The sequence below is a fragment of the Nomascus leucogenys genome, chromosome 18, assembly GCF_006542625.1.
Source record: "Nomascus leucogenys isolate Asia chromosome 18, Asia_NLE_v1, whole genome shotgun sequence".
Lineage (NCBI taxonomy): Eukaryota > Metazoa > Chordata > Mammalia > Primates > Hylobatidae > Nomascus > Nomascus leucogenys.
The window spans coordinates 93,335,248-93,359,512 of record NC_044398.1 but is presented as its reverse complement, the minus strand read 5'-3'; the positions used below and the strand labels follow the sequence as shown (position 1 = coordinate 93,359,512).

Sequence of the window (24,265 nt, the reverse complement as noted above, 5' to 3'; positions counted from 1 at the left end):
TTATGATAAATATCTATAACAATCATGGTAGTTGTTGAACTACTTCCATGTGGAGAAATGGAAAACTGTCCCATCCTCTCAAATGAGGTTTTCAGATGCTCTGCAATTCCTCTCCCCTCTATTTTTACTTTGCATTTATCTCTTTAATTGGGCTGAGGCTGCTGGTTGTAATGGGTGTTGCTGAGTCATCTGAGGACACAGGGACCTATGTCAGGAAGAATTGCTGGCAGGGAAGCCATCAAAAGACAGATTAGACATCTCTGATGCAGGAATGAGTCATCCGGTGGTCTGTGCCTTGTACCAACACACTGGAGCCGAGGAGAAGCAGGGACGGCTCTGAGACATCTTCAGTTTCATCTGCAATATGGCTAATTCTCAGTTTAATAAAACCAGCCTGCTCTGTGGATCCACTGAAACAGAGTCTTTGTTTTAGGAAGATCCTCAGGTGATTCTTGCTCATGGTAAAGCTGAATGAGCTCTGCTGCAGTTCACTTGACCCATTGCAGCCTCATTTTCCTGCTTCGTGCAATGGAGATAAGAAGATTTACTCCAGAATATTATATAAAGGCTTACTAGGATATTATATGTGATGTGCTTGGCATAGTGCTGAACCATAGATGAGAGAACCCAAAACAATTTTTTCCTTCCCTTTTCTCAGCATCACTTGTCACTGAATAATCAAATTAGGCATTCTTGTTCTTCTCAGTATCTTTTCTTCTGGCCCCTAGATATCAGAAGGGCTTGAGCTTTATGGTCTTTCTTCTGCTTCTTCAAATCCCAGAATCATTTTTTTGAAAATCACAAAATGCATGAGATAGACGGGACTTATGGGATCCCCTGTTCACCTTTACTTCAAAGCCAGAGATGCCATTCTTTAAGTCCAAGGCTTACCCAGTCTTCAGGTTCTCACTCAAGTGTTACCTTTTAGGGACAAAGCAGAATCGAGGTACTCAATAAAGAGTTGCTGGTTGCTGGATGAATAAATGGCTGAGGCTTCTGTGAACCCTGGCCCATTCTATTCTTTGTTTAAATCTTGCCACACTTGTTTTCTTTATGAATCATTCTGTCCTTTATTCTTAAAGATACTAGTAATGTCTCATATTTCTCCTTGACCACTCTCTTATCTACCCAACACACCTAAGAATATATATGTATGTATATACACACATACGTAATATATACCACATACATAACACGTGTGTATATATGTATTTATGTCTACATATGTGTATATATACACGTGTGATATAAATTTATATATGTGAATTACTAGACACATATTTCGATTTTAGGATTAGATATTTTGCATTTATACATTTGTCAACCTACTGGACTGTAAGTTCATTGAGGGTAAGAAGAAAAGGACCATGATAACCCCTTCTGGGAACATCAGTGCCTACGAAAACATCTGTTTCTCAGTAAATGTTGGGTATCGATGCTGAGCAATGCTGAAAAATATGCATGAGCATTGTTACTCCAGTACTGAGAGCCAAAGATGCCATGGTGCACTCTATCATTTTAGAAAGACCACAGTTAGATGGGAAAAGGAAGGCAACATCTTGCTAGGATCTTGTGTATGCTTCCAGGCAGATGAGCAGCCTTTTTCCTAGGGAAATGCATGGCAGGCTTCATGTAAGAGGTTCCCTCAATAACCAAACACTCCATTAAAAGGTTATATTTACACAGCTCATTAGGAAAATTTTTTATACTTTTGACACTCATTAGACTCATAATCGTCCACTGAAGCTACTGTGTAACAAGAGATAAACACTCCATTCTAGGGGATGAATAATTAGGTACTGCTCAGCACTGTACTCTTTACACGTCTAATTTTAGAGCCTAATTAATCCTGCTGAAGCTGCATACGATAAGTGAAATATTTATGTAGCTGTGTTAATTCATGTATTTACTCCTAGAGAGACATTCAGAATTGGTCATGGCTTTCCGGGAAGATCATCTGGAGACACCCCCTGGACCAATGGCATTTTCTTTCCCAAGTCTTTGCCTCCAGATGGGCTCAAAAGATGAAGCTGAATAGACACATTTCCCAAACCCAACAGTCTGACCAGGAAGGCAATGAGCCAGAACAGAAAATATCTATGAGAACCTAGATGTTCTGTGAGTACATGAACAAACCCCTGGCCCATCTGGATGCTTTTACTGTTTATTTTTTATTTGGTGCAAAGAAGACCTTTTCTGTTTAGCACCACAAAAGTTGTTTCTGTGTTACTAACTTGACTATACTATTGCCAGTGCAACACTAAAGAAGTTGTGTTTGATACCAGAGTTGTGCATGGGCAACTATGGTGATGAGAAGGAGAAGGATGAAGAGGAGGAGGAGGGTGGTGGTGATGGCCATGATGATGGTGGTGATGATTGTGGTAATGAGGATGATGGCATTGGTCATGATGATGATGATGATGATAATGACTGATGATGATGATGATGGTGATGATGATGATGATGGTGATGATGGTGGTGATGATGATGATAATGATAATAATGATATCAGAGGCGTATGAACCAGAACAACTCCATCTTAAATAGTAGCTGGGTAAAATGAGGCTGAGACCTACTGGGCTGCATTCCTAAATGGCTTAAGGCATTCTAAGTCACAAGATGAGATGGGAGGTGGGCACAAGATATAGATCATAAAGACTGTGCTGAGAGATAAAACAGGTTGCAGTAAAGAAGCCAGCCAAAACCCAACAAAACCAAGATGGCCATGAGAAGGATATCTGGTCGTCCCCACTGCTACACTCCCACCAGCACCATGACAATTTATAAATGCCATGGCAATGTGAGGAAGTTACCCTACATGGTCTAAAAAAGGGAGGCATGAATAATCCACCCCGTGTTTAGCATACAATCAAGAAATAACCCAGCCCTTGGGTCTGCTCTGTCTATGGAGTAGCCATTCTTTTATTCCTTAACTTTCTTTTTTTATTTTTATTTTTGTATTATTATACTTTAGGTTTTAGGGTACATGTGCACAATGTGCAGGTTTGTTACATATGTATCCATGTGCCATGTTGATTTCCTGCACCCATTAACTCGTCATTTAGCATTAGGTGTATCTCCTAATGCTGTCCCTCCCCCCTCCCCCCACCCCACAACAGTCCCCGGAGTGTGATGTTCCCCTTCCTGTGTCCATGAGTTCTCATTGTTCAATTCCCACCTATGAGTGAGAACATGCGGTGTTTGGTTTTTTGTCCTTGCGATAGTTTACTGAGAATGATGTTTTCCAGTTTCATCCATGTCCCTACAAAGGACATGAACTCATCATTTTTTATGGCTGCATAGTATTCCATGGTGTATATGTGCCACATTTTCTTAATCCAGTCTGTCGTTGTTGGACATTCGGGTTGGTTCCAACTCTTTGCTATTGTGAATAGTGCCGCAATAAACATACGTGTGCATGTGTCTTTATAGCAGCATGATTTATAGTCCTTTGGGTATATACCCAGTAATGGGATGGCTGGGTCAAATGGTATTTCTAGTTCTAGATCCCTGAGGAATCGCCACACTGACTTCCACAATGGTTGAACTAGTTTACAGTCCCACCAACAGTGTAAAAGTGTTCCTATTTCTCCACATCCTCTCCAGCACCTGTTGTTTCCTGATTTTTTAATGATGGCCATTCTAACTGGTGTGAGATGGTATCTCACTGTGGTTTTGATTTGCATTTCTCTGATGGCCAGTGATGATGAGCATTTCTTCATGTGTTTTTTGGCTGCATAAATGTCTTCTTTTGAGAAGTGTCTGTTCATGTCCTTCACCCACTTTTTGATGGGGTTGTTTGTTTTTTCTTGTAAATTTGTTTGAGTTCATTGTAGATTCTGGATATTAGCCCTTTGTCAGATGACTAGGTTGCAAAAATTTTCTCCCATTCTGTAGGTTGCCTGTTCACGCTGATGGTAGTTTCTTTTGCTGTGCAGAAGCTCTTTAGTTTAATTAGATCCCATTTGTCAATTTTGGCTTTTGTTGCCATTGCTTTTGGTGTTTTAGACATGAAGTCCTTGCCCACGCCTATGTACCTGCTTTGACTTTACTCCATGGACTTGCCCTGAATTCTTTCTTGCATGAGATCCAAGAACCCTCTCTTGAGGTCTGCAGTGGGAGCCCTTTTCTGTAACAACGATGGTGATGGCTAACATTTATTGAACCACTTGTGTGTTACAGGGTCTATGCTAAGCTATGCACTTTACATGTATTCTCCCATTTCATCTTCACACCAGCCTTATTAGGTAAATATTTCTTATTAGGTAAATAATTCCCTTTCACAGATGAATAAACTGAGGCTAAAAAAGATCACTTCTTTCATAGAAGTATTTGTAAATGGGACAGTAGATTTAGTTCAGATGTGCACTAAATTACTCCTTCCTAAAAGATTTATACATCTCAAAAGTTTAATTAGTCATCTTTGATAGATATCTTAGAGAATTAAATGTAACAACAGTCTTCCCTAATCGGCCCCCTTCCAGAGTAAGGTCCCTCAAGTAGAAGCTTTGCCACTTTCTAGCTAGGGGATTTGCCCTCTGAGATTCAATTTCCTCCTCTGTAAAGTGGGAATAAGCAACATTTAACCTCATAAGGTTACAAAGATTACATTGAGGAACATATGTAATGCATCCAGTATGAGGATTGACATACCCAAGTCCCTAAATATGTTAGCTGTTTTATAACAGATGCTTTGAGAGTGACACCAATGGTGGGTGGGGCTAGAGTTAGAACTCACTTATTTGACAGATACCTATCACATTTAAAAGTTTCCTGCCAAATGAAATACATCTTAACATCAACCACTCATCCATATACATATTTATTCATTCAAACCTTTATTGACCAATTTACCTGTGATGTTCAGTGTTTTGTTGTAATGCTGGAAATAAGACTCCTGTTTGCTGAGTAGTTCATCCCCTGTAAGGGTGTTTATCCACTCCTGTGATAGGCAAAACATTTGGCCCCAATTCTTCAGTGTATTCTCCATGTCCACACTTTTGCCATAAAACTTCAAGACCTATCTCATCAAAGGTAGAGTATACCTGCAATCCCTTGACCATGAACTTGGCCACCTGACTTGCTTTGGACAGAAGGATGTTAGCAGACATGAACGTGACCAAGCAGTGGCTTCAAATGTGCATGTGCAGCTAGGCGTTCCTTTCTGTGCTTCTGCCATAGCCAGGAAAAGAGCTTCCCCAGGTATCTGCTACCTTTTCAGCCTGAGACACAGCATAAACACGTATGGAGCAGAGACCACACCACTGATTCATGGGCTTGTGGCAGGAAGCAGAGGCACTATCCCCACCCCAGGCAGAGCTTCTCCACTCAACCTGTGCTACCATGAGGAAAATAAATGCTTACTGTTGCACGCCTCTAAGATCTCACAGCAAAAAGCTGAGCAACACAGCCACAAATCATTATTACACAGCAGAGAACATGGCCAGTGATCTGAGGAAGGTACAGATGCCCTATGGAGAATTGATGCCCTATGGAGAATTGATGCCCTATGGAGAATTGATGCCCTATGGAGAATTCAAAGACTCACATGTTCTTATTTGGGAGTTAAATATAAAACACGTTTAGAATGCCTGATGGCACTGTAAGAATCTAGGATTTAATTCTGTGAATAGAAAGAAGATAAGAAGCCACAAGTAATTGTGCACTTCATTCAAATTCACACCAACCCTATGCACTAGCTAACCTCTGTCTATTTTGATATTGCATTTCACTGTAATGGTAACTAGATTTTTCTCTCCCACCTCTAGCCTGGCATAACACATTCTGTAACCATCTCTGTATATAGCCTCCACTATTTGAATGGGGCTTCTGCCCTCAGGCCTGAGCCTTTCTATCCTCCTCATACTGAGCTCATTTTTGGTGTTAACCTGCTATCTGAGCTAACATTGCTTTTCCTATTTCCTCGGTGTTAGCAATGAAAAGGAAACCAACGCGCCATTCCAAGCCATGGCCAGCCTCTAGAGGCCATGCCAGGAAACCCCGGGCTACAGTGAGATCACCAGCTATGAAGCAGAAAGGGCAGAGAAGAGGAAATGCTTCTGGTGACACAGCTGGCCCAAGTGGCTGTATAGTTCTATAAATGCCACAGTCTCATTAGACTGTAATAGAGGATTGCCTTTCCTTCATTCCTCCACGGGATAATAACATGAGTTGCCATGTTGGTACAACATGACTCCACCCTGAGTCATGCCTGGTAAGTCTAGGAAAGAGTCTTTGACCTCAAAATGCATCAGAAATCCTTTCTCTGGAGTGAAATTGGGACTGATTACAGCCTAGTTATGTAATTTTGTACAGCAGGGTCTCTCAACCACAGCCTCCCAACGTGTGAGGTTGGATAATTTTGTGTTTTGTGATGTAGGGGGCTGTCCTGGACCCTGTAAAGTGTTTTCCTGCATCTTCTAGCCCTGGCCTCTACCCATTAGATCAGCAAGCAGATTCCCAGCCATGATCACTGAATGTGTCTCCAGGCATTGCCAAATGTCACCTGGGGGACAAAATTGCCCTTCACCCTTTGAGAACCACTGCCCTAGAGCGAAGGCCTATAAATTCCCACTTAAGGCACCAGGACTGTCCTGGCTCTTGTCTTATTTAACTCTTTTCTAAATCCCCTGAGAGAGACTGTATCCTCAGAATACTTTTGTTTGTTAAATTTAGTTATCTAGAATTGCTTTCCATTATAAGCAACCCAAAGAACCATGGTTTCATGTGACAGGAACTCAGTAAATATTTTTAGGGAGCAAACTCATCGTGCAAAGATCCACTGGGAAGCCCAGGAGCAAACAAAGCGAGTGTGAGGGTCTCAAGTCCCCCTAAAGAAAGGGGTCACCCGGGGTCTTACCATCACCCACAAACTGAAGCAAGGCCAGGTCGATCTGCCTCTTCCAAGGAGAGCCTTTCTGAAGGGCAATTCCATAACCAGTGGTGGCAAAGATGTACCCACTCCCGATGGTCACCAGCTTGCAGCCTTCATCCCTCCCGGCCTTGTAATTCAAGACTGCGGCATCGTAGATGAAAGCGTCCAGCTTCCTGAAATGACAAGAAACCAGGGGGTCATAGGGGTGGCCAGGTACCACCTCGGGGTCCAGCTCCTGAGGCCTGATCCTGAAAGCATCACAAACTTTCTTTCATGCTGGTGATGATGACTCATGGCCTCTCCATCCCCTCGTCATAAAAGGATCTATTTTTAATGAGGAGATAAAAGCCAGAACCTTTTCTCTCCAACTTACAAGAGGCAGCTAAATAAAGACATGAAGGATCCATATACCCAAGTGAGTAAACAGTTGAGTTTGCTGGTTTGCTAAGTGTCTGTCCTTAACACTCCCAATGGTGGAGAACAGTGGCCTATTTAGAAAGGTTTGCATCAGAACAAAATAAACCACTAAGGGGCAGAAGAATTTGGTGGTAGTGTGTATGAAGGGGAAAGGAACTAAATAGGAATATTTTTTCCTCCCAAAAGAAATACGTGTGCTGCTTATTTATCATACAGAAATTATTGCAGAATTTTTAAAAATCCACATAATATAGAAAAGTCTTAAAAATACAATTGAAATTAAAACTACCTATAATTCTATAACTCAGACTCAACCTTTGTTAACATGTTAGTGAACAGCCTTCCAAATTTTTTAGTGAGTATGCACAAACACGCATACACAGAGATTGGCAAACTTTTCTCTCTAAAGACAAGATAATAAATAGTTGAGGCTTTGTGGGCCATACAGTCTCTGTTGCAGCTATTAAACTCTGCTGTTGTAGGGTGTTATGGGCTGCACTGTGTCCACTCCTGACATTCATACAGAAGTAGGATGAACCCCTAATCCACTGTGGCTGGCGTCGTTATAAGAAGGAGAAATCTGAACACAGACATGCACACAGGGAGAACACCCTATGAAGACTGGACTTATGCTGCTGCAAGCCAAGGAACTACCAGAAGCCAGGAGAGAGGCCTGGAACAGATCCCTCCCTGGAGCCTTCGGTGGAAGCGTGGTCCTGCAGATGCCCTGATCTTGGACATCTAGCTTCCAGAGCTGCGAGACAGTCATTTCTGTTGTTTAAGCCACTCAGGTTGCATTCCTTTGTTATGGCTGTCCTAGGAAACCAAGACATAGCACCAAAGCAGCCATAGAGAATGTGTAAACAAACGAACTTTGCTCTGTTCCAATAAAATGTTATTTAGGAAAACAGATGGGTCCACGGGCTGTAGTTTTCCAACCCTTGTTTTAATCCTGAAAATGTTATTATGCCACACAAACTATTTCTCAAATTGCTTTCTTCTCTCATTCCATACCTAGTGAATGTATTTCCATGTCAATAAATGTAGCACTTTTAAATTCTTTTTTGATATACTTATTTTTATTGAGGTATAACGTATGTGCAATAAAATGCTTGATGAATTTTTACATATGTATATATCCTTGCAATCACTATGCAGTTCAAAATGTGGAATGTTATCATTTCCTTAGAAATCCTATGCATACCTCAGAAAACAAGCATCACGTAATCTCTCCAAGGCCACAACTGTGCCTAAGTATTATTAATTATTATTATTATTATTATTATTCAGATGGAGTCTCACTCCGTTGCCCAGACTGGAGTGCAGTGGTGCCATCTCAGCTGACTGCAACCTTCACCTCCTGGATTCAAGTGATTCTCGTGCCTCAGCCTTCCAAATAGCTGTGATTACAGGTGCCTGCTGCCACTCCTGGCTAATTTTTATATTTTTAGTGGAGACAGGGTTTCACCATGTTGGTCAGGCTGGTCTTGTACTTCTGGCCTCAAGTGATCCACCCACCTTGGCTTCCCAAAGTGCTGAGATTACAGGCGCTAATTATGATTAGATCCCTATCAGTAGTCCTGGATATTGTTTCCAAATGTTAAAGTTATTTAACAAGGCTGAAATGATCACTGTGGAACGCAGGGATGAATGTCTCAACTCTAAAATGGGTATGAAAACTAAATCGGAGATGACTCAACTTCATGACACTGTCTCAACTTTATTGCCTTTCTTTCTTTAACAAGAAAACATAAAACAGTGAAGCAAAAAAATAAAAATAAAAATGGCAAAGAGAGGATGTGAAACACTGCATCTTTTCAGAGACAGCTGCCGAAGGACTCCCTATGGGAACAAAACTATTTGGCAGGTTTACAGCCATGTTCTTCATTTTAATTTTTTTTTGTTTCTATAATGGTTTGAGGTGGCGCAAAACTGTAGGACTTGTCTCATCCACAGAAACATTCTGAAGCTTTGATCTCAAGGTGGGGGTATCAGAGACTTGGTTTTAGGCTCTGAGAGTATTTAAAGGCAATCAGATCAAACAGCAGCAGAAGAGAAATGGGCACTGATTGGCAACAGTGATGGCAACCTAGAGCTGTCATATGTAACCTAGAGCAACCTAGAGCTTGGCTTGATGACAGCAAGTCAAGAGCAACAGCCAGCAATAGAGAGACCTGCAGAAATATGGGATGGAAAGTTATACAAGGTCAAAAGTCACTTGTGTATGATGGGAGTAGAGTATGTAACAGGAACACTGGAGTAGTAGGTAAAAAGGACCTGAGTTCTAGTCTAGGCTAGGATGATGGTGCAACCTCAGGAAAATCACTTTCTCCTTTTGGATTTCTGGTTTCTCCTCTGTGAGAGGTGGTGTTCATTGTGGTCTTGCTGAGACACTTGTTTAGCTGTGGTATTCTAAGATTCTGTGAGCCAATAGTCACCTTCTGTGGCTATCCATAGGGAAATTGAAACTCTGGATAACACATGTATCCTGAGGACTTAGGGCTGTGGAAGGTGTTGGTCTCTTGATAAAGCTGAGATATTTGCAACGTCAATACTTCCCATATCCAAGTTGCCATGGAGATACAGAACCTTGGTTTTATTTAGACTTTCTAAGTCCCACCCAACTCTCGTCTCTCCATTCCTCAAAAAATAAACATACACACACACACGTACACACAGGCACATTCAAACATTAAGGCCCTCTGTTGGAATTCATGGGGTGAAACCTTCCCCCATCCTGCTAAGCCACTGTGCACTGAGGTGCTGCTGGGTTGGAAATCTAAACACATACCTAGCAACCACATAAGAGTTGTCCAGAAGCAGTTTAAGTTGGTATTTTATGGACAGGCATAGACATCTGCAAATCAGTACCATATTTCATGACAGGTCTTTTTGAGCTGAGCAACAAACAGACATATGAGTACAAGGAATAAAGGAAGTTTTCTTTGGGAACAAAGTTTGTAAAAGCACAATGCTGAAAAGTCAGAGGCAGGACAGCTGCAAAAGATGTGGTTGACTCTGACCAAAGCAATTACACATTGGCATGACTGGGGTGGGCTGGTGGTCATGCTGTCAGAGGGGTCTGGCCATGGAGGGGCACAACTGGGCCAACCCTCCATGGCCTGTCATCTTAGGGCCATGTCAGAACTGAAGTGATTACAACACAGAAAGGAAACTGTGGGCCATGTGAACTGGTTTCTAGATTCTAGAGAGCTGGGGCCTACACACAATGGGCTACAGACAACTGCATGTTTAAAAATATCCTGGGGCATACACAGTCCCCTCTCAGAGAGATGGTCATTGTCTGAGATACCATCTCACACCAGTTAGAATGGGCTATTATTAAAAAGTCAAAAAATAACAGATGCTGGCAAGGTTGTGAAGAAAAAGAAACGATTATACACTGTTGGTGGGAGTGTAGATTAGCGCAACCATTGTGGAAAGCAGTGTGGCGATTCTTCAAAGACCTATGCTGAGTATATACCCAAAGGAATGTAAATCATTCTATTATAAAGACACAGGCACACATATGTTCACTGCAGCACTATTCACAATAGCAAAGACATGGCGTCAACCTAAATACCCACCAGTGATAGACTAGATAAAGAAAATGTGGTACATATACACCATGGAATACTATGCAGCCATAACGAAGAACACCACCATGTCCTTTGCAGAGACATGAATGGAGCTGCAGACCATTATCCTGAGCAAACTGATGCAGGAACAAACTGTGAATTAAAATAATAACAAATGGAATCACTAATAATCACTTTTAAAAAAAAGAGATGACCATTGTCTGCAAGGTGTTTTATAAAATAATACTTAGCATTTTACAGACATCATCCCACTGACGCCTCCCTACTGTCCAGTAGCAAGATATTATTATTGTTGTTATTTTTCTATTCTGTCTATGAGCAGACAAGGTTCGGAGAGGCTAAGGCACCCTGGGGCTTGTTGGTGATATTTCCAGACTTTATATTATAAAACCCTCTAGGACAGTACTGTCCAATAGAACTTTCTACAACGCTGGAAATGCTCTGACACCATCTACTATGGATATTGAGCACTTGAAATATGTTTAGTGCAACTGAGTTGTAAATTTCATTTAATTTCATTAATTTAGATTGTAATGCAGGGGGTCCCACGTGCCTATGGGCTATTGCAGTGGATGGCACAGCCCTAGCTATTCCGTGGCAAGCAAGGGGAAGGCTTAGGGAGCAGGACTCTGGGTCTCCCTTCTTGCTCTGACCCAAAAAGTCTACTTTTGATCTGTTTTCTATCAGAAAAAATAATTGTTCTTGTTGTTAAAAAGAAAAAAATCCCCTAAATCTCTGAGACTTGTCATCAGGGACTTTGGGCAAAGCACCTGTATTGCTCAGGCTCAGTTTTCTCTATGAAAAATAGAGCCAACTTGCCGGGCATGGTGGCTAGTGCCTGTAGTCCCAGCACTTTGGGAGGCTGAGGTGGTGGATCACCTGAGGTCAGGAGTTTGTGACCAGCCTGACCAACATGGAGAAACCCCATCTCTACTAAAATTACAAAAAAAAAAAAAAAAAAAAAAAGCTGGGCATGGTGGCACAAGCCTGTAATTCCAGCTACTCGGGAAGCTGAGGCAGGAGAATCTATTGAACCTGGGAGGCGGAGGTTGCAGTAAGCTGAGATTGCACCATTGCACTCCAGCCTGGGCAACAAGAGCAAAACTCCATCTCAAAAAAAAAAAAAAAAAAAAGAAAGAAAAATGGAGCCAACAATATTTGCTCTTAGAGGGCTGTTGGGAATAAAGTGATATTATATAAGTAAAGTATGTGTGCAATGCTCAGAACATAACAAATGCTCAAAACACATAAATGGATTCAATCAAATTCAGATTTTATGCCAAAGGGGCTCACCAATTTTATGGATCCTATAGGAGAAATCCAGTTTTGCATACTTTATATGCATTATTATATATTTTTTGGTCCTTCTCCTTGTGCAGGGATGGGCATACTACTGCTATCCCCATTGTCAGATGGAGAAACTGAGGCATTGAGCATTAAAGTGACTCAGCACCACCACCCAGCCCATATGTGTCAAAAGTGGCATTGGAACCTATGCAGTCTGACACCAAAGACCACTGACATAACCACTGTGACCAAGCCATGTTATCCATAAGACTTGTAGAGTAAATGGAGGCAGCTCTATTACTTAGGAAATTCAGATGGGGGTTTTAGCTATAAATAAGCCAAATGTTTTGAAAGAAGAGGCAAGGATGGGGCCAGAGCAGCCGGTGGGTTGTTCCACTTCATCTGTCTTGTTCCCAACAGCCACAGAGTCATCTAAGGGGCTGGAGTTACCTCCATAGACAACTCTTGCCCCCTAACATAGTCTGCTCCAGTCCATCAGAAGACATTTAGCTATAGGTGGCCATAGCTTCTTGTTGAAGATGGAGGGTAAGAAAGAGAAAAGAGGCCACCTGAAACAGAAGCCCGCCATATTTCAAGTGCTTAATTTCCACAGTAGACAGTGTTAGAGTATTGGTCCGATGTGGACCAGTGGCATTTGGAGGGGTTAAGCTGCGACTGCTGAATGCAGAGTGGCGTGTTAGGCTGCAGCCTGGTACTGGCAGCACTGGCTTGCAACACCACTGATGGGCTGGTTCCTTAGAACCAAGAGCATCCAAATGAAAGCCCAATTAAGAACACACAGCTAAGGGAACCCAGTTTACTCTTCTCTGCTTGGTGCATGTTCTCTTCCTTTTTTCAAGAGGAAATTGTCTTTGTGCCATATTCTCAGTTCCTACCCAGGTACCAGGGTTGTATTTCTCCCACTGGGCAGGAGGAGGTTCAGAGGTCAGGTCTGAGAACTGTGGGATGTTGCCTGTGATGAGGACAGAGACATCATCCGACACACTGGGGTCCATGCCACCTTTCTGCCTCCACTCCCTATAGAAGATGTTGGAGAGGAGTGATCCCTCTTCTCCAATGTCTGTGACAGACCAAAGACATCTGGGCTTCCCACCTTGAGGGCTGGAGCAGTGCTGGAGCCCAAAATAATGCCATGCTCTGCTGGCTGCATGACAGGCTCACCCCCTGCCAGGCATCTTAGTGGCTGTGCGGGTGCCATTACCTTCTCCATTACCGGCAGTCCTCAAGGAGCACAAATGATTAGAAATGACAGTAATTCAGAATGAGAGGGGGAAATAAGACCTCCTCTCTGTAAATTAGCAAAGAAGCAAGGTAAGGAGGGATGTCACATGTGCCCCGTGCTTTAACCTAGTGGTTTCCTGCCATCCTTATTGACAGCTCTCAAGAGCTGCTACAGCTTTCACAAGTGTGTAGATCTGACCCCATTCCTTTAGTCAGTGGGTCTCTCTTATACCTGCACGGTAGCCTTGAAAGTCCAATCCTAGCCCTAAGACTGTTAGTTGCCAAATCTAATTGTCTCTACACCGGGGAGGACCATACCCCACAGTAGAGGCATGGACACATTAGGGATGGGAACTTGTATCGTCAAGCGGCTTGACATTTCCTAATCAAAAGTTTCCGGTTTTAGCTCATCATCTTCTTATGCATGTTTGCAGATGCTCTCTGGGGGTCTCAGCACATTTAAAGGCTAATTATATAGTTAAAGTTAATTATTCATTCATTAACATTCAAGAAGCCTTTAACAAGACACTGCTTGTCTTGATGAATTAATGAAACCAGGGTGTGCACGTGTGTGTGTGTGTGTGTGTGTGTGTGTGTGTGTTACTGAAAATTAAAACAACTCTTTGATAACTGAATGTATTTTTTTCAGGTCAAACCAAACCCTTGCCAGGAAGAGAAACACATTAGCACGTAAGGTCAGTTGGCATGTTTGGGCAACTGTGGAACAGGGAACACAATTCAGATTTATCTTCACCAGCTCCATGAGTGAAGCCCGGTCATGGGATCTCTCTGAGCTTCAGTTTTCTCATCTGTAAGATGGGAAATAATACCTTATTACAGGCCTGGCCACTGGATGGATTAAAAGGGAAGTGAAGGTGTTTTGCCTCTAATTGCAGATGCTGGTGGGATTTAGGAGATTGTCTGGCAGTGGTGGTATCATTATGCAGAGAAACAGTGGAGCTGTGGATCACCACCGGGTACCCATCGGGGAAGGGCATTCATGATCCCCAGAAATGGTACCACTGAGGCATGACAACCTTTGAAATGGTTTACTTGGGCAAGAGACACTCAACCTCTATAGAGATTAACTGCCATCAGCACAGGATGGTCTAAAACTGGTTTTGGGAAAATGGCCTAGAATCACATTTTGATTCTGGGTTTGTGAATACAAACTCTAAAGTCAGAGTTATACCAACATTGATGAATTTTCACAAAGGAAGCATTTTTCAAAGCAAACTCCATTAAGCTAATTTAATTCCTCGATCGATGTCTTGCATAGCATAGTTAAATTGTTTCCAATTTTTTTGGAAACAGTTTTACTGGGGTCAATTCTTTTGTGTTTAAATTTTATAAATATTTGCTTCATCGATCAACATTTGGACCACAACAAATTTTACTAATTTATAACTTCTGCCATTTTGAGTTTTCTTTTCTGGTTATTATTTCCACTGAGTCCAATTCTCCTGGGTCAAAATTGTACAGAGATCCAAAATTAGCTAAGATGATTTATCTATGGATTTTTAGTCAATACCAAATTTCATCCTGTGTGCTTTCAGCTCTTGTCCGTTTATTTTATGTGGTTTATTTCTACTACCAATAATATTCACTGTGAATTAGGCAAAAAAGATGGATGGTTAATATTTATTTTTTTAGCTGAGAATAAATCCTGAGCGATTTTGTAAGACAGAGGCAGACAGAAGCAGAGAAAGGGAGAGGATAGAAGAGAGGAAGAGAACTAGGGAGGAGGAAGAGATCCAGATGGAAGGAGGTACCAAGCAAAACAGGAAGACAGAGACAGAAAGACAGAAAGAAGAAAAGATAAGAGAAAGTGAGGAAGAGAAACAGAGAAGGTGAAAGATAGTAGTAAGGTACAGAGAGGGAGAGAATAAAAAGTGAGATATATCAATTGCAAGAAACTAAGAGAAAAAAGGGGGGAAAGAAAGAGAAAGAGGATAGAAGAAAGTGATGGGGAAGGAGTGAGAAGGACAGTGATATGGTTTGTCTGTGTGCCCACCCAAATCTCATCTTGAATTGTAGCTCTCATAATTCCCACCTGTTGTGGGAGGGACCCATTGGGGGATAAATGAATCATGGGGGCAGTTTCCCCCATATGGTTCTCGTGGTAGTGAATAAGTCTCATGAGATATGATTGTTTTAGAAGAGTTTTCCCCTTTTACTTGGTTCTCATTCTGTCTTGCATGCCACCACGTAAGACATGCTTTTCACCTTCCACCATGATTGTCAGGCCTCCCCAGCCACGTGGAACTGTGAGTCCATTAAACCTCTTTTTCCTTATAAATTACCCCGTCTCGGGTATGTCATTATCAGTAGTGTGAAAATGGACTAGTAGAGAGAGACAGGGAGACGGAGAGGGTGAGAGAGAGGGAGAGAGATGGAGACCGAGAGGGAGAAGGGGAAGAAAGAGAGAGGAGGGGAGGGAGAGAGGGGGGGAGAGAAGAGCAGAGGGACAGAGGGAGGGAGATGAGAGGGAGAGAGGAGGGGAGGGAGAGGGAGGGAGAGGGGAGGGAGAGGAGGGAGGGAGAGGGAGGGAGAGAGGAGGGGAGGGAGAGAGGGAGGGAGAGAGGAGGGGAGGGAGAGAGGGAGGGAGAGAAGAGGGGAGGGAGAGAGGGAGGGAGAGAGGAGGGGAGTGAGAGAGGGAGGGAGAGAGGAGGGGAGGGAGAGAGGGAGGGAGAGAGGAGGGGAGGGAGAGAGGGAGGGAGAGAGGAGGGGAGGGAGAGAGGGAGAGAGAGAAGAGAGGAGGGAGAGAGGAGGGGAGGGACAGAGGAGGGGAGGGACAGAGGAGGGGAGGGAAAGAGGGAGGGAGACAGGAGGGGAGGGAGAGAGGGAGGGAGGAGGGGAGGGAGAGAGGGAGGGAGACAGGAGGGGAGGGAGGGAGACAGGAGGGGAGGGAGGGAGAGAGGGAGGGAGACAGGAGGGGAGGGAGGGAGACAGGAGGGGAGGGAGAGAGGGAGGGAGACAGGAGGGGAGGGAGGGAGAGAGGGAGGGAGACAGGAGGGGAGGGAGGGAGAGAGGGAGGGAGACAGGAGGGGAGGGAGGGAGAGGAGGGAGGAGAGAGAGGGAGGGAGAGAGGAGGGGAGGGAGAGAGGAGGGGAGGGAGAGAGGAGGGAAAGAGGAAGGGAGAGAGGAAGGGAGAGACGAAGGGAGAGGGAGGGAGAGAGGAAGGGAGAGGGAGGGGGAGAGGAAGGGAGAGGGAGGGAGAGAGGGAGGGAGAAGGAGGAGAGAAGGAGGGAGAGAAGGAGGGAGAGAGGGAGGGAAAGAGGGAGGGAAAGAGGGAGGGAGGGAGAAGGAGGGAGGGAGGGAGGGAGACAGGGAGGAGGAGAGAGAGAGAGAGAGAGAGAGAGAGAGAGAAACAGAAAGAATACCCAAGAGATGAATGTACCCACTTTGTCTATTGACTGCTAATTTCAAAGATAGGGAAGGATTGAAATGATTGTGCAAATCCATCCAGCTGTAAGTCCTTTGTTTCTGTTAAATTTATGTTGGACCCAAACTGACTATGCCCAAGGAGTTGAGATAGTATGTAATCCAGTCTCTTCATGTTTCAGATGAGGACACTAAGGCCCAGAGATCTCTGCCCAGTGTTTCCAGACCGGTCTCTCGCTCACCAAAGCAGTGCACCTTCAGGACACCATTGCCGGGCTCCCCCAGTGCAAGGCCTCAGCAGGTATGCAGGGTCAGAGAACTGGCTCCACACACTTTGTGCAAAGTTGGCCAAGTCTAAATATTTCTCTAAGCCTTGATTTCCCCATCTGACAGGAAGGAAAACATAATCTGTCTCCTATGTTTATGCACTGGTTGAATGAAGTCACAGCCATAAATTTGTTTGGTGAATTGCAAAGCACTATGCAATACTGTATTTTCTTCACCACAACTCATGCTCTGACATAGGAACAGTATTGGTTCTTTCTGGAATGTTACTCTTTATAGAGCTTCTTAGATTGTACTTTTCAAGGATTGAGGTCAGAGCTAACCATTCTGCTGCAGATCTCATGAAGCACAGCATTTTTGTAATATTAGAAAGATGGCTCAAAAAGGTTTCCTTTGTTCAGACTTTTCTTGAACATTTACTATGTGCTGGAGACTGCACTCTTTGCCTGAATATCTCATTTAATCTTTACAGTGCACTTCTAAGTGAAGGCAGCACAATTAGCATAATTTTATAAAAGTGGAAAACTGCAGTCTAAGATGTTAATTAACTTGTCCAAGGTCCCAACACTGGATGTCACTGGAGTGGGAATTCGAATCCAGGATGCTTAACCTTTAAGCACCCCATTATACTGTTAGTAGTGATGACATCGCAGAACTTGTCACACAGGAGGACTGAAAGACAGGGACTCTGAGGGGCCAGAAAACATGAGAGTGAGAGATTCCAAAAAACATCGAGATTTGTGAAAGTGCTATTATGTGTTAGACAGAGTGCAGGGTACTTTCCATAAGTCAACTTAGTTATTTCTCAGAGGAATTCCAGGAAATAGGATTTTACACATGTGGGAAACAGGCTCAGAGAGGTTATTTAATTTGCCAAAGGTCACACAGCTGATATTAGAGACTGAATGTTAAAGTAGGCATTTCTTACTCCAAAATCCACTCTCTGCACCAAGAGGCCACTCAGAAAATATAAAAATAAGCAAATCAAACAAATTGACTACATAAGTTTGAAGGCTTCAAGAAAATATAAATACTTACACCCAGAAATGCTATGTCCTGGTTTCATTCCTAGAAAACCACTTGTAGAGGTACACAGAGGACTCCCCAACAATCCTTAACACAGCCATATGAGTGATACCCCTCATCCCACTCCCCCAAAAGAAGTCTAGTAAGAAGAAAATGCTTAAAAATACTCTGATGCATGCATATCACAGAATTCTTTCCAGCAATCAGAGAGAATGAAGGCAAAAAATGGAAAGCTCTCCAAAACATATCGTTCACTGAAAACCAAACTGTGACATACTGCATAGAGTTTGATAGCATTCCACAGAATGAAATTTTATTCTGTGTGGACGTATTAATATATACAAATGCAGACAGGGCACGGTGGCTCACTCCTGTAATCCCAGCACTTTGGGAGGCCGAAGTGGGTGGATTACTGAAGGTCAGGAGTTTGAGATCAGCCTGGGCAATATGGTGAAACTCCATCTCTATTAAAAATACAAAAATCAGCTGGGCATCATGGCGCACTCCTGTAGTCTCAGCTACTCAGGAAGCTGAGGCAAGAGAATCACTTGAACCTGGGAGGCAGAGGTTGCAGTGAGCCAAGATCGTACCACTGCACTCCAGCCTAGGCAACACAGCAAGACTCTGTCTCAGAAAAACAAAAACATATGCAAATGCATATAATAAAAGTCAGGGAGAAATGGAACGTACATCAAACAGACAACAGATTAGCATTCAGATGCCAAGCCAAAGGAATGCTTCCTTATCTGTATTTTCATTTTTTTTTTTACAATGAGGATACATTTTTTAATGAGAAGCAAAATAGCATAATGGTTAAGGGCATAGCTCCTAGAGCCAGTTCAAATCCCAGCTCTGAAGCTTACCAGCACTGTGCCTACGTCATGACTTAACCTGTCTGTATAGTGGAGATGCTGGGCATGCCAACCTCCCGGAGAAGCTGTGAAGATTAAACAAAGAGTTATAGGTAGTGCACTCATAAAAGCTCCTGGGGCCGGGCGCAGTGGCTCATGCCGGTAACCCCAACACTTTGGGAGGCTGAGGAGGTTGGATCCCCTGAGGTCGGGAGTTCGAGACCAGTCTGGCCAAGATGGTGAAACCCCATCTCTACTAAAAGTACAAAAATTAGCTGGGCATGGTGGCGCACACCTGTAATCCCAGCTACTCTGGAGGCTGAGGCAGGAGAATTGCTTGATCCTGGAGGTGGAGGTTGCAGTGGGCCGAGATGGCACCGTTGCACTCCAGCCTGGGTGAATGAGCCAGACTCTGTCTCAAAAAGAAAAAACTTCCCGCCATGGAGTGAGGGCTACCTAAACAACTGAGACCAGGAGGCGGCGGTAGGGAAGGCACGGGAAATCAGCCAGCATAATTACCACCTGATGGTGGGAGTTCACATGCAAGAATCCACTTTGCATACCTGTGCGCTGTGCATCCCTGTGGAATACACCACCACTCCCCACAGCACACCCAGATAAAGTACTGGGCAGCATGGCCTCTTCCCCTGATCTCCAAGACACCTGAGGACAGCCTTCTCTGGCAGTGCTGATGTAGGATGCCTATCAGGAGGTGATGTTGGGAAAACCACACTACAGCCTAGGTGAGTATACCTCCAAATTCGTGTCCACCTGGGACGTCAGAGTATGCCCTTATTTGAAAATCATGTCTTTGCAGATATAATTATTTAAGGATCTTCAGATAAAGTCATCCTGGATTTAGGGTGGGTCCTAACTCCAACGGCTGGAGTCCTTAGAAGAAGAGGAGACATACCGAGGGAAGAAGATCACCTGGAGATGGAGGCAGAGATTGGAGTGATGCAGCCACAAGCCAAGAAACACCTGGAGGCCCCAGAAACTGGAGGAGGCAAAGAATGACCCTCACTTAGAGCCTTCAGAGGGAGCAAGGCCCTGCTGGCACCCTGATTTTGGACTCTGGCCCCCAGAACTGAGAGAATAAAATTCTGTTGTTACAACCCACCACGCTTGTGGTTATTTGTTATGGCCACTCTAGGAAACTACTTCACTGGGGACACCTGAAGGTGCAGTACCTGAGTTCCTATCACTCCTCCACCTGCATTTCTCTATGGGAGGAAGGAGGCGGGGCTTGCTTTGGGAGAGGCAGCTGTCTGGGATTGGCCCCGGGCACTTTCCACGGGGTGTAAACAGTGTCTCCTAACCTGTGCTAGAGGCTTTCTGTGGTCTCAGTGAGCCCAGTGCCAAGAAAACTCACTTCTCCCTGCAGCAAGAGAACACATAGGGCTGATACATTAACACCATGACCTTTTTAGCACCTGGGTCAGTGGAGATGTGTTTATAATTTTACTGTGGGGAGAAAGGAAGCTGAGCTATTTCAAATCTATGATGCTTCATGGGCAAGAGCAACTTCCCAGCTCCTAACCCCATGACCTTGTAACAGATAGGTACAACCCTTTCCAGAGCTGTTGCCTTCTCAGGATAAGCAGAGGGTTAGCACAACATCATGGGTCAGAAAATATGTTGGGTCTTCAATTGAATGCTGGCACTACTACTCACTAGATGTTAACCTTCAGACGAGCTGTGGCTTCTGCCTGAACTTCAGTGTCCTCCTTTATAAAATGGAGAAAATGACTATTTGGCAGAGTTGAATCAGGAGGAAATGAGATCACATGTTTGAAGTTCCCATGTGAGTTCAGCAAGCAATAACAAGAGGTGGGCCAGGTGTGGTGGCTCATGCGTGTAATTCCAACAGTTTGGGAGGCCGAGACAGGCGGATCACTTGAGGTCAGGAGTTTGAGACCAGCCTGGTACAACGTGGCAAAACCCTGTCTCTACTAAAAGTGCAAAAATTAGCCAGGCATGGTGGTGCACATCTGTGGTCCCAGTACTCGGGATGCTGAGGCACGAGAATCACTTGAACCCTGCAGACAAAGGTTGCAGTTAGCCGAGATCCCCTGACTAAACTCCAGCCCCGGTGACAGAGTGAGACTCTGTCTCAAAAAACAAACAAACAAAAACAAGAGGTGATCCCTAAGGATCTAGAACCTGCCAGGGAGTTCCTGCTTCTTCACAGTTCTTCCCCAGGAGGAATTTTCTGACCGTGTGCTTCCTGTGGCTTGGCTCGAATAGAAGAAATTCATTTCCTCCACCCTCTTGCTCCATGCATTCATTTATTTTCCTCATCTCAATGGAAGAAGAAACATTACCCCTTTTGAAACAGTAGTAAAGATTTTAAAGAAAAAAAGATCTTTTGAAGTAAAAATATGAACAAAATTGGTACTAGGTTTTGCATAATGGTGGGCAATTAGACCGCCTTAATTGTGGAATATTATGAGAACAGTCATATTTTTTATTTACATTGTGACTCAAAGCATGGGCTCTGCAGTAAGATTGATCCCAAACATGCTACTTAATCTCCCAATGCCTGTTTCCTCAAAGGTGGATGAAAATCCTGATGGTCACTATCATATAGGGTTGTCATGATGTTTAAATTAGATAATGGAGGCAAAGCATTTAAAACAGTACATGGCACTTAGGTAAGCTCTCAATAAATGGTATCTGTTAGTTAGAAATACCTCACTTGGGCTGGGCACAGTAACTCACGCCTGTAATCCCAGCACTTTGGGAGGCCAAGGTGGGAGGATCACCTGAGGCCAGGAGTTCAAGACCAGCCTGGCCAACATGGTGAAACCCCATCTCTCCTAAAAATACAAAAATTAACTGGGTGTGGTGGTGCACCCCTGTAATCCCACTACTTGGGAGGCTGTGGCATAAGAATCACTGAAACCTGGGAGATGGAGGTTGCACTGAGCTGAGATAGTACCACTGCACTCCAGGTGCAGTGGGCGACAGAGCAAGACTCTGTCTCAAAACAAAAAAAAGAAAGAAAGAAAAAAGAAATAAACAATAAAATAAAAACAAACAATAAGAAAATAAGAAAACAAAGAATTGCTTTGTGTCCAAAGCAATTCAGGTAGCTAACACTCACTGTAATAGAATAAGGTTTACACATACAGATAAAGCAATTGGAGTTAAGTGAATTCAGAAGTGGAATAGCAGCTCAGTCTTAGGGAAAGTCAGTAAACAGATATTCAGGCCACAGGCTCCACAATTATGAAAGAATCATGCATTAAGCTCTGAATTGTGCAGTAGTCCAAGCAAAAAGAAAACCATAAGTTGTTACAATTGTGTTGTCCACAAGATGAAAGCGTGCCTCAAACAGAACAAAGCGATGCTCTTCATTGTACAGAAGTGTGAGAGATGCCACAGGATGACATTCTCCACAAGCTGTCCTGTAATAACCGTATTAGCAACCTTTTCAAAAATAACTATTTCTTGTAGTACCCTTCAGTGCTAGTTAAGACATGATGAAAACACAAAGCCGTAAAAGCTAAATTAATTAATATTCCCTTAGCTCAATGAAACTATCACCTGGTCCTTAAATGTGGAAACTAAACAACAGAACTGTCCACTTTGAGAAAAGCAAAACAAATTTGCATATGCACTGACTCAACTTGTATGAATTGTATACACGCACTGACAATACAAGAATGAAATGCAGGAAAAAAACAGAGAATTATAGTCAGAAGAAACTTTTTCCTAGCTATTGCAAATAATACTGTGTTGGTGAAAATTTGTTAAATGTAAAAGGATATAAAGTCCATCATCCCAATCACCTAGCAGCATCTCTGATAACATTTTGATATACTTCTTTTTAGTCTGTTTTTTTACCTTTTTTTCCATCTCTGAGTTGAAAGAATTATGATCTCACTTTATTTAACTCCTCCCCCACCACACACATTTTTTTCTGCTTTAAAAAAGTTTTTATAGGTGGCCTTGAAAATCCTTTAACATTGTCTTAATAGAGCTTACCAGGAAATAATTCCAAGTACCGAAAAAAAAAAAAGATGTCTGTGTTTACTTGAGTTTTTATTAAGGAAAAAACTTCCTAACTCTATGATGTGGAAGCAATTATTTTTGAGCTTTGTTTGCAGTGTGGGGGTGGATCTTAGAAACCAGGTCATTGTCGATCTGATTTTCTCTGGAGATGACGCTACCCCATTTAGAACAGCTCACTGAACCCTGATGTCTATGCCCGCTTTCGAATTCAGCAGCTGGAAATGAACCATTTGTGTTTGATTCTGTTTGACTGATAAAATACAGCAAATAAAACCCGCTCAAATGGCGTCTTTGAAAAAATTTGCTCTGCAGAGCAACTAAACCTCAGTGACGATCCTTATACTCTCCTGGTATACCTTTGCCTTGGGAATGCTAATATCCCTGAACCAGTTTCTTTTGAGGATAGAAATGATAATGCTGTGATTTTATCAATTCTCAGATCATCAATTAATATGATGTGCACTCTATCATATATGCACATATGTAATATCTAACTAGTTTTCAATTCTCCCCTGAACCATTACCCCATATTTCCAACTGCTTAGGTGGCATTTCCAAGTGGGGAAGTAAGCCTAACTTCTATACTTACTAATTCTGCAATGTAGTTACTTAGCTGAATAGCCTATTGGGTAATTAGGTTAACATTGTTGAGCTTCAGATTCTTCATCTCTTAAAAGGGATATTAATGGTACCCAGATCGTAGGGGTTTTGTGAGGATTAATTGAGATTACGCATATGAAGTGCTCAGGGCTGTAGCTCACTAATTGTCAGGTCGCATTAAGTGCACAGATGCCTGGACATATGATGATGGTGTTCCAAAGGCACTTCCAACTTAATATGCCTAAACCTAAATTCACATTTTGCCACGTCTCCACCCATCCTGCACCCTCCTCCTGAAATATCCTTCGTCTTGCTTGTCCTGTTTAGTCACTACAGAACTCCATCTCTCAATAGTCAACTAACCTCTCAAAGACATAGACTACTTACATCTGAATCACTAGAAGCGCTAATAAAAATGTATATTCTTGGCTGGGCGTGGTGGCTTAGGCCTGTAGTCCCAGCAATTTGGGAGGCCAAGGCAGGTGGATCACCTGAGGTCAGGAATTTGAGTCCAGCCTGACCAACATGGAGAAACCCCGTCTCTACTAAAAAATACAAAATTGACAGGGCATGGTGGCGCATACCTGTAATCCCAGCTACTCAGGAAGGCTGAGGCAGGAGAATCGCTTGAACCCAGAAGGCAGAGGCTGTGGTGAGCCGAGATTGTGCCATTGCACTCCAGC

General features: G+C 43.2%; 1 protein-coding gene across 3 annotated transcripts in view; it reads right to left on the bottom strand.

The window, feature by feature from the left end:
• Window positions 1–24,265, bottom strand: part of GRIN2A (glutamate ionotropic receptor NMDA type subunit 2A) — a 424,347-nt gene that overhangs the window by 37,214 nt on the left and 362,868 nt on the right. For all 3 annotated transcript variants that reach the window (XM_003269267.3, XM_030797992.1, XM_030797991.1), the window contains one exon: window positions 6,860–7,047. In XM_003269267.3, coding sequence (XP_003269315.1) covers window positions 6,860–7,047 — 188 coding nt within the window. The remainder of the gene's footprint in view (window positions 1–6,859; window positions 7,048–24,265) is intronic.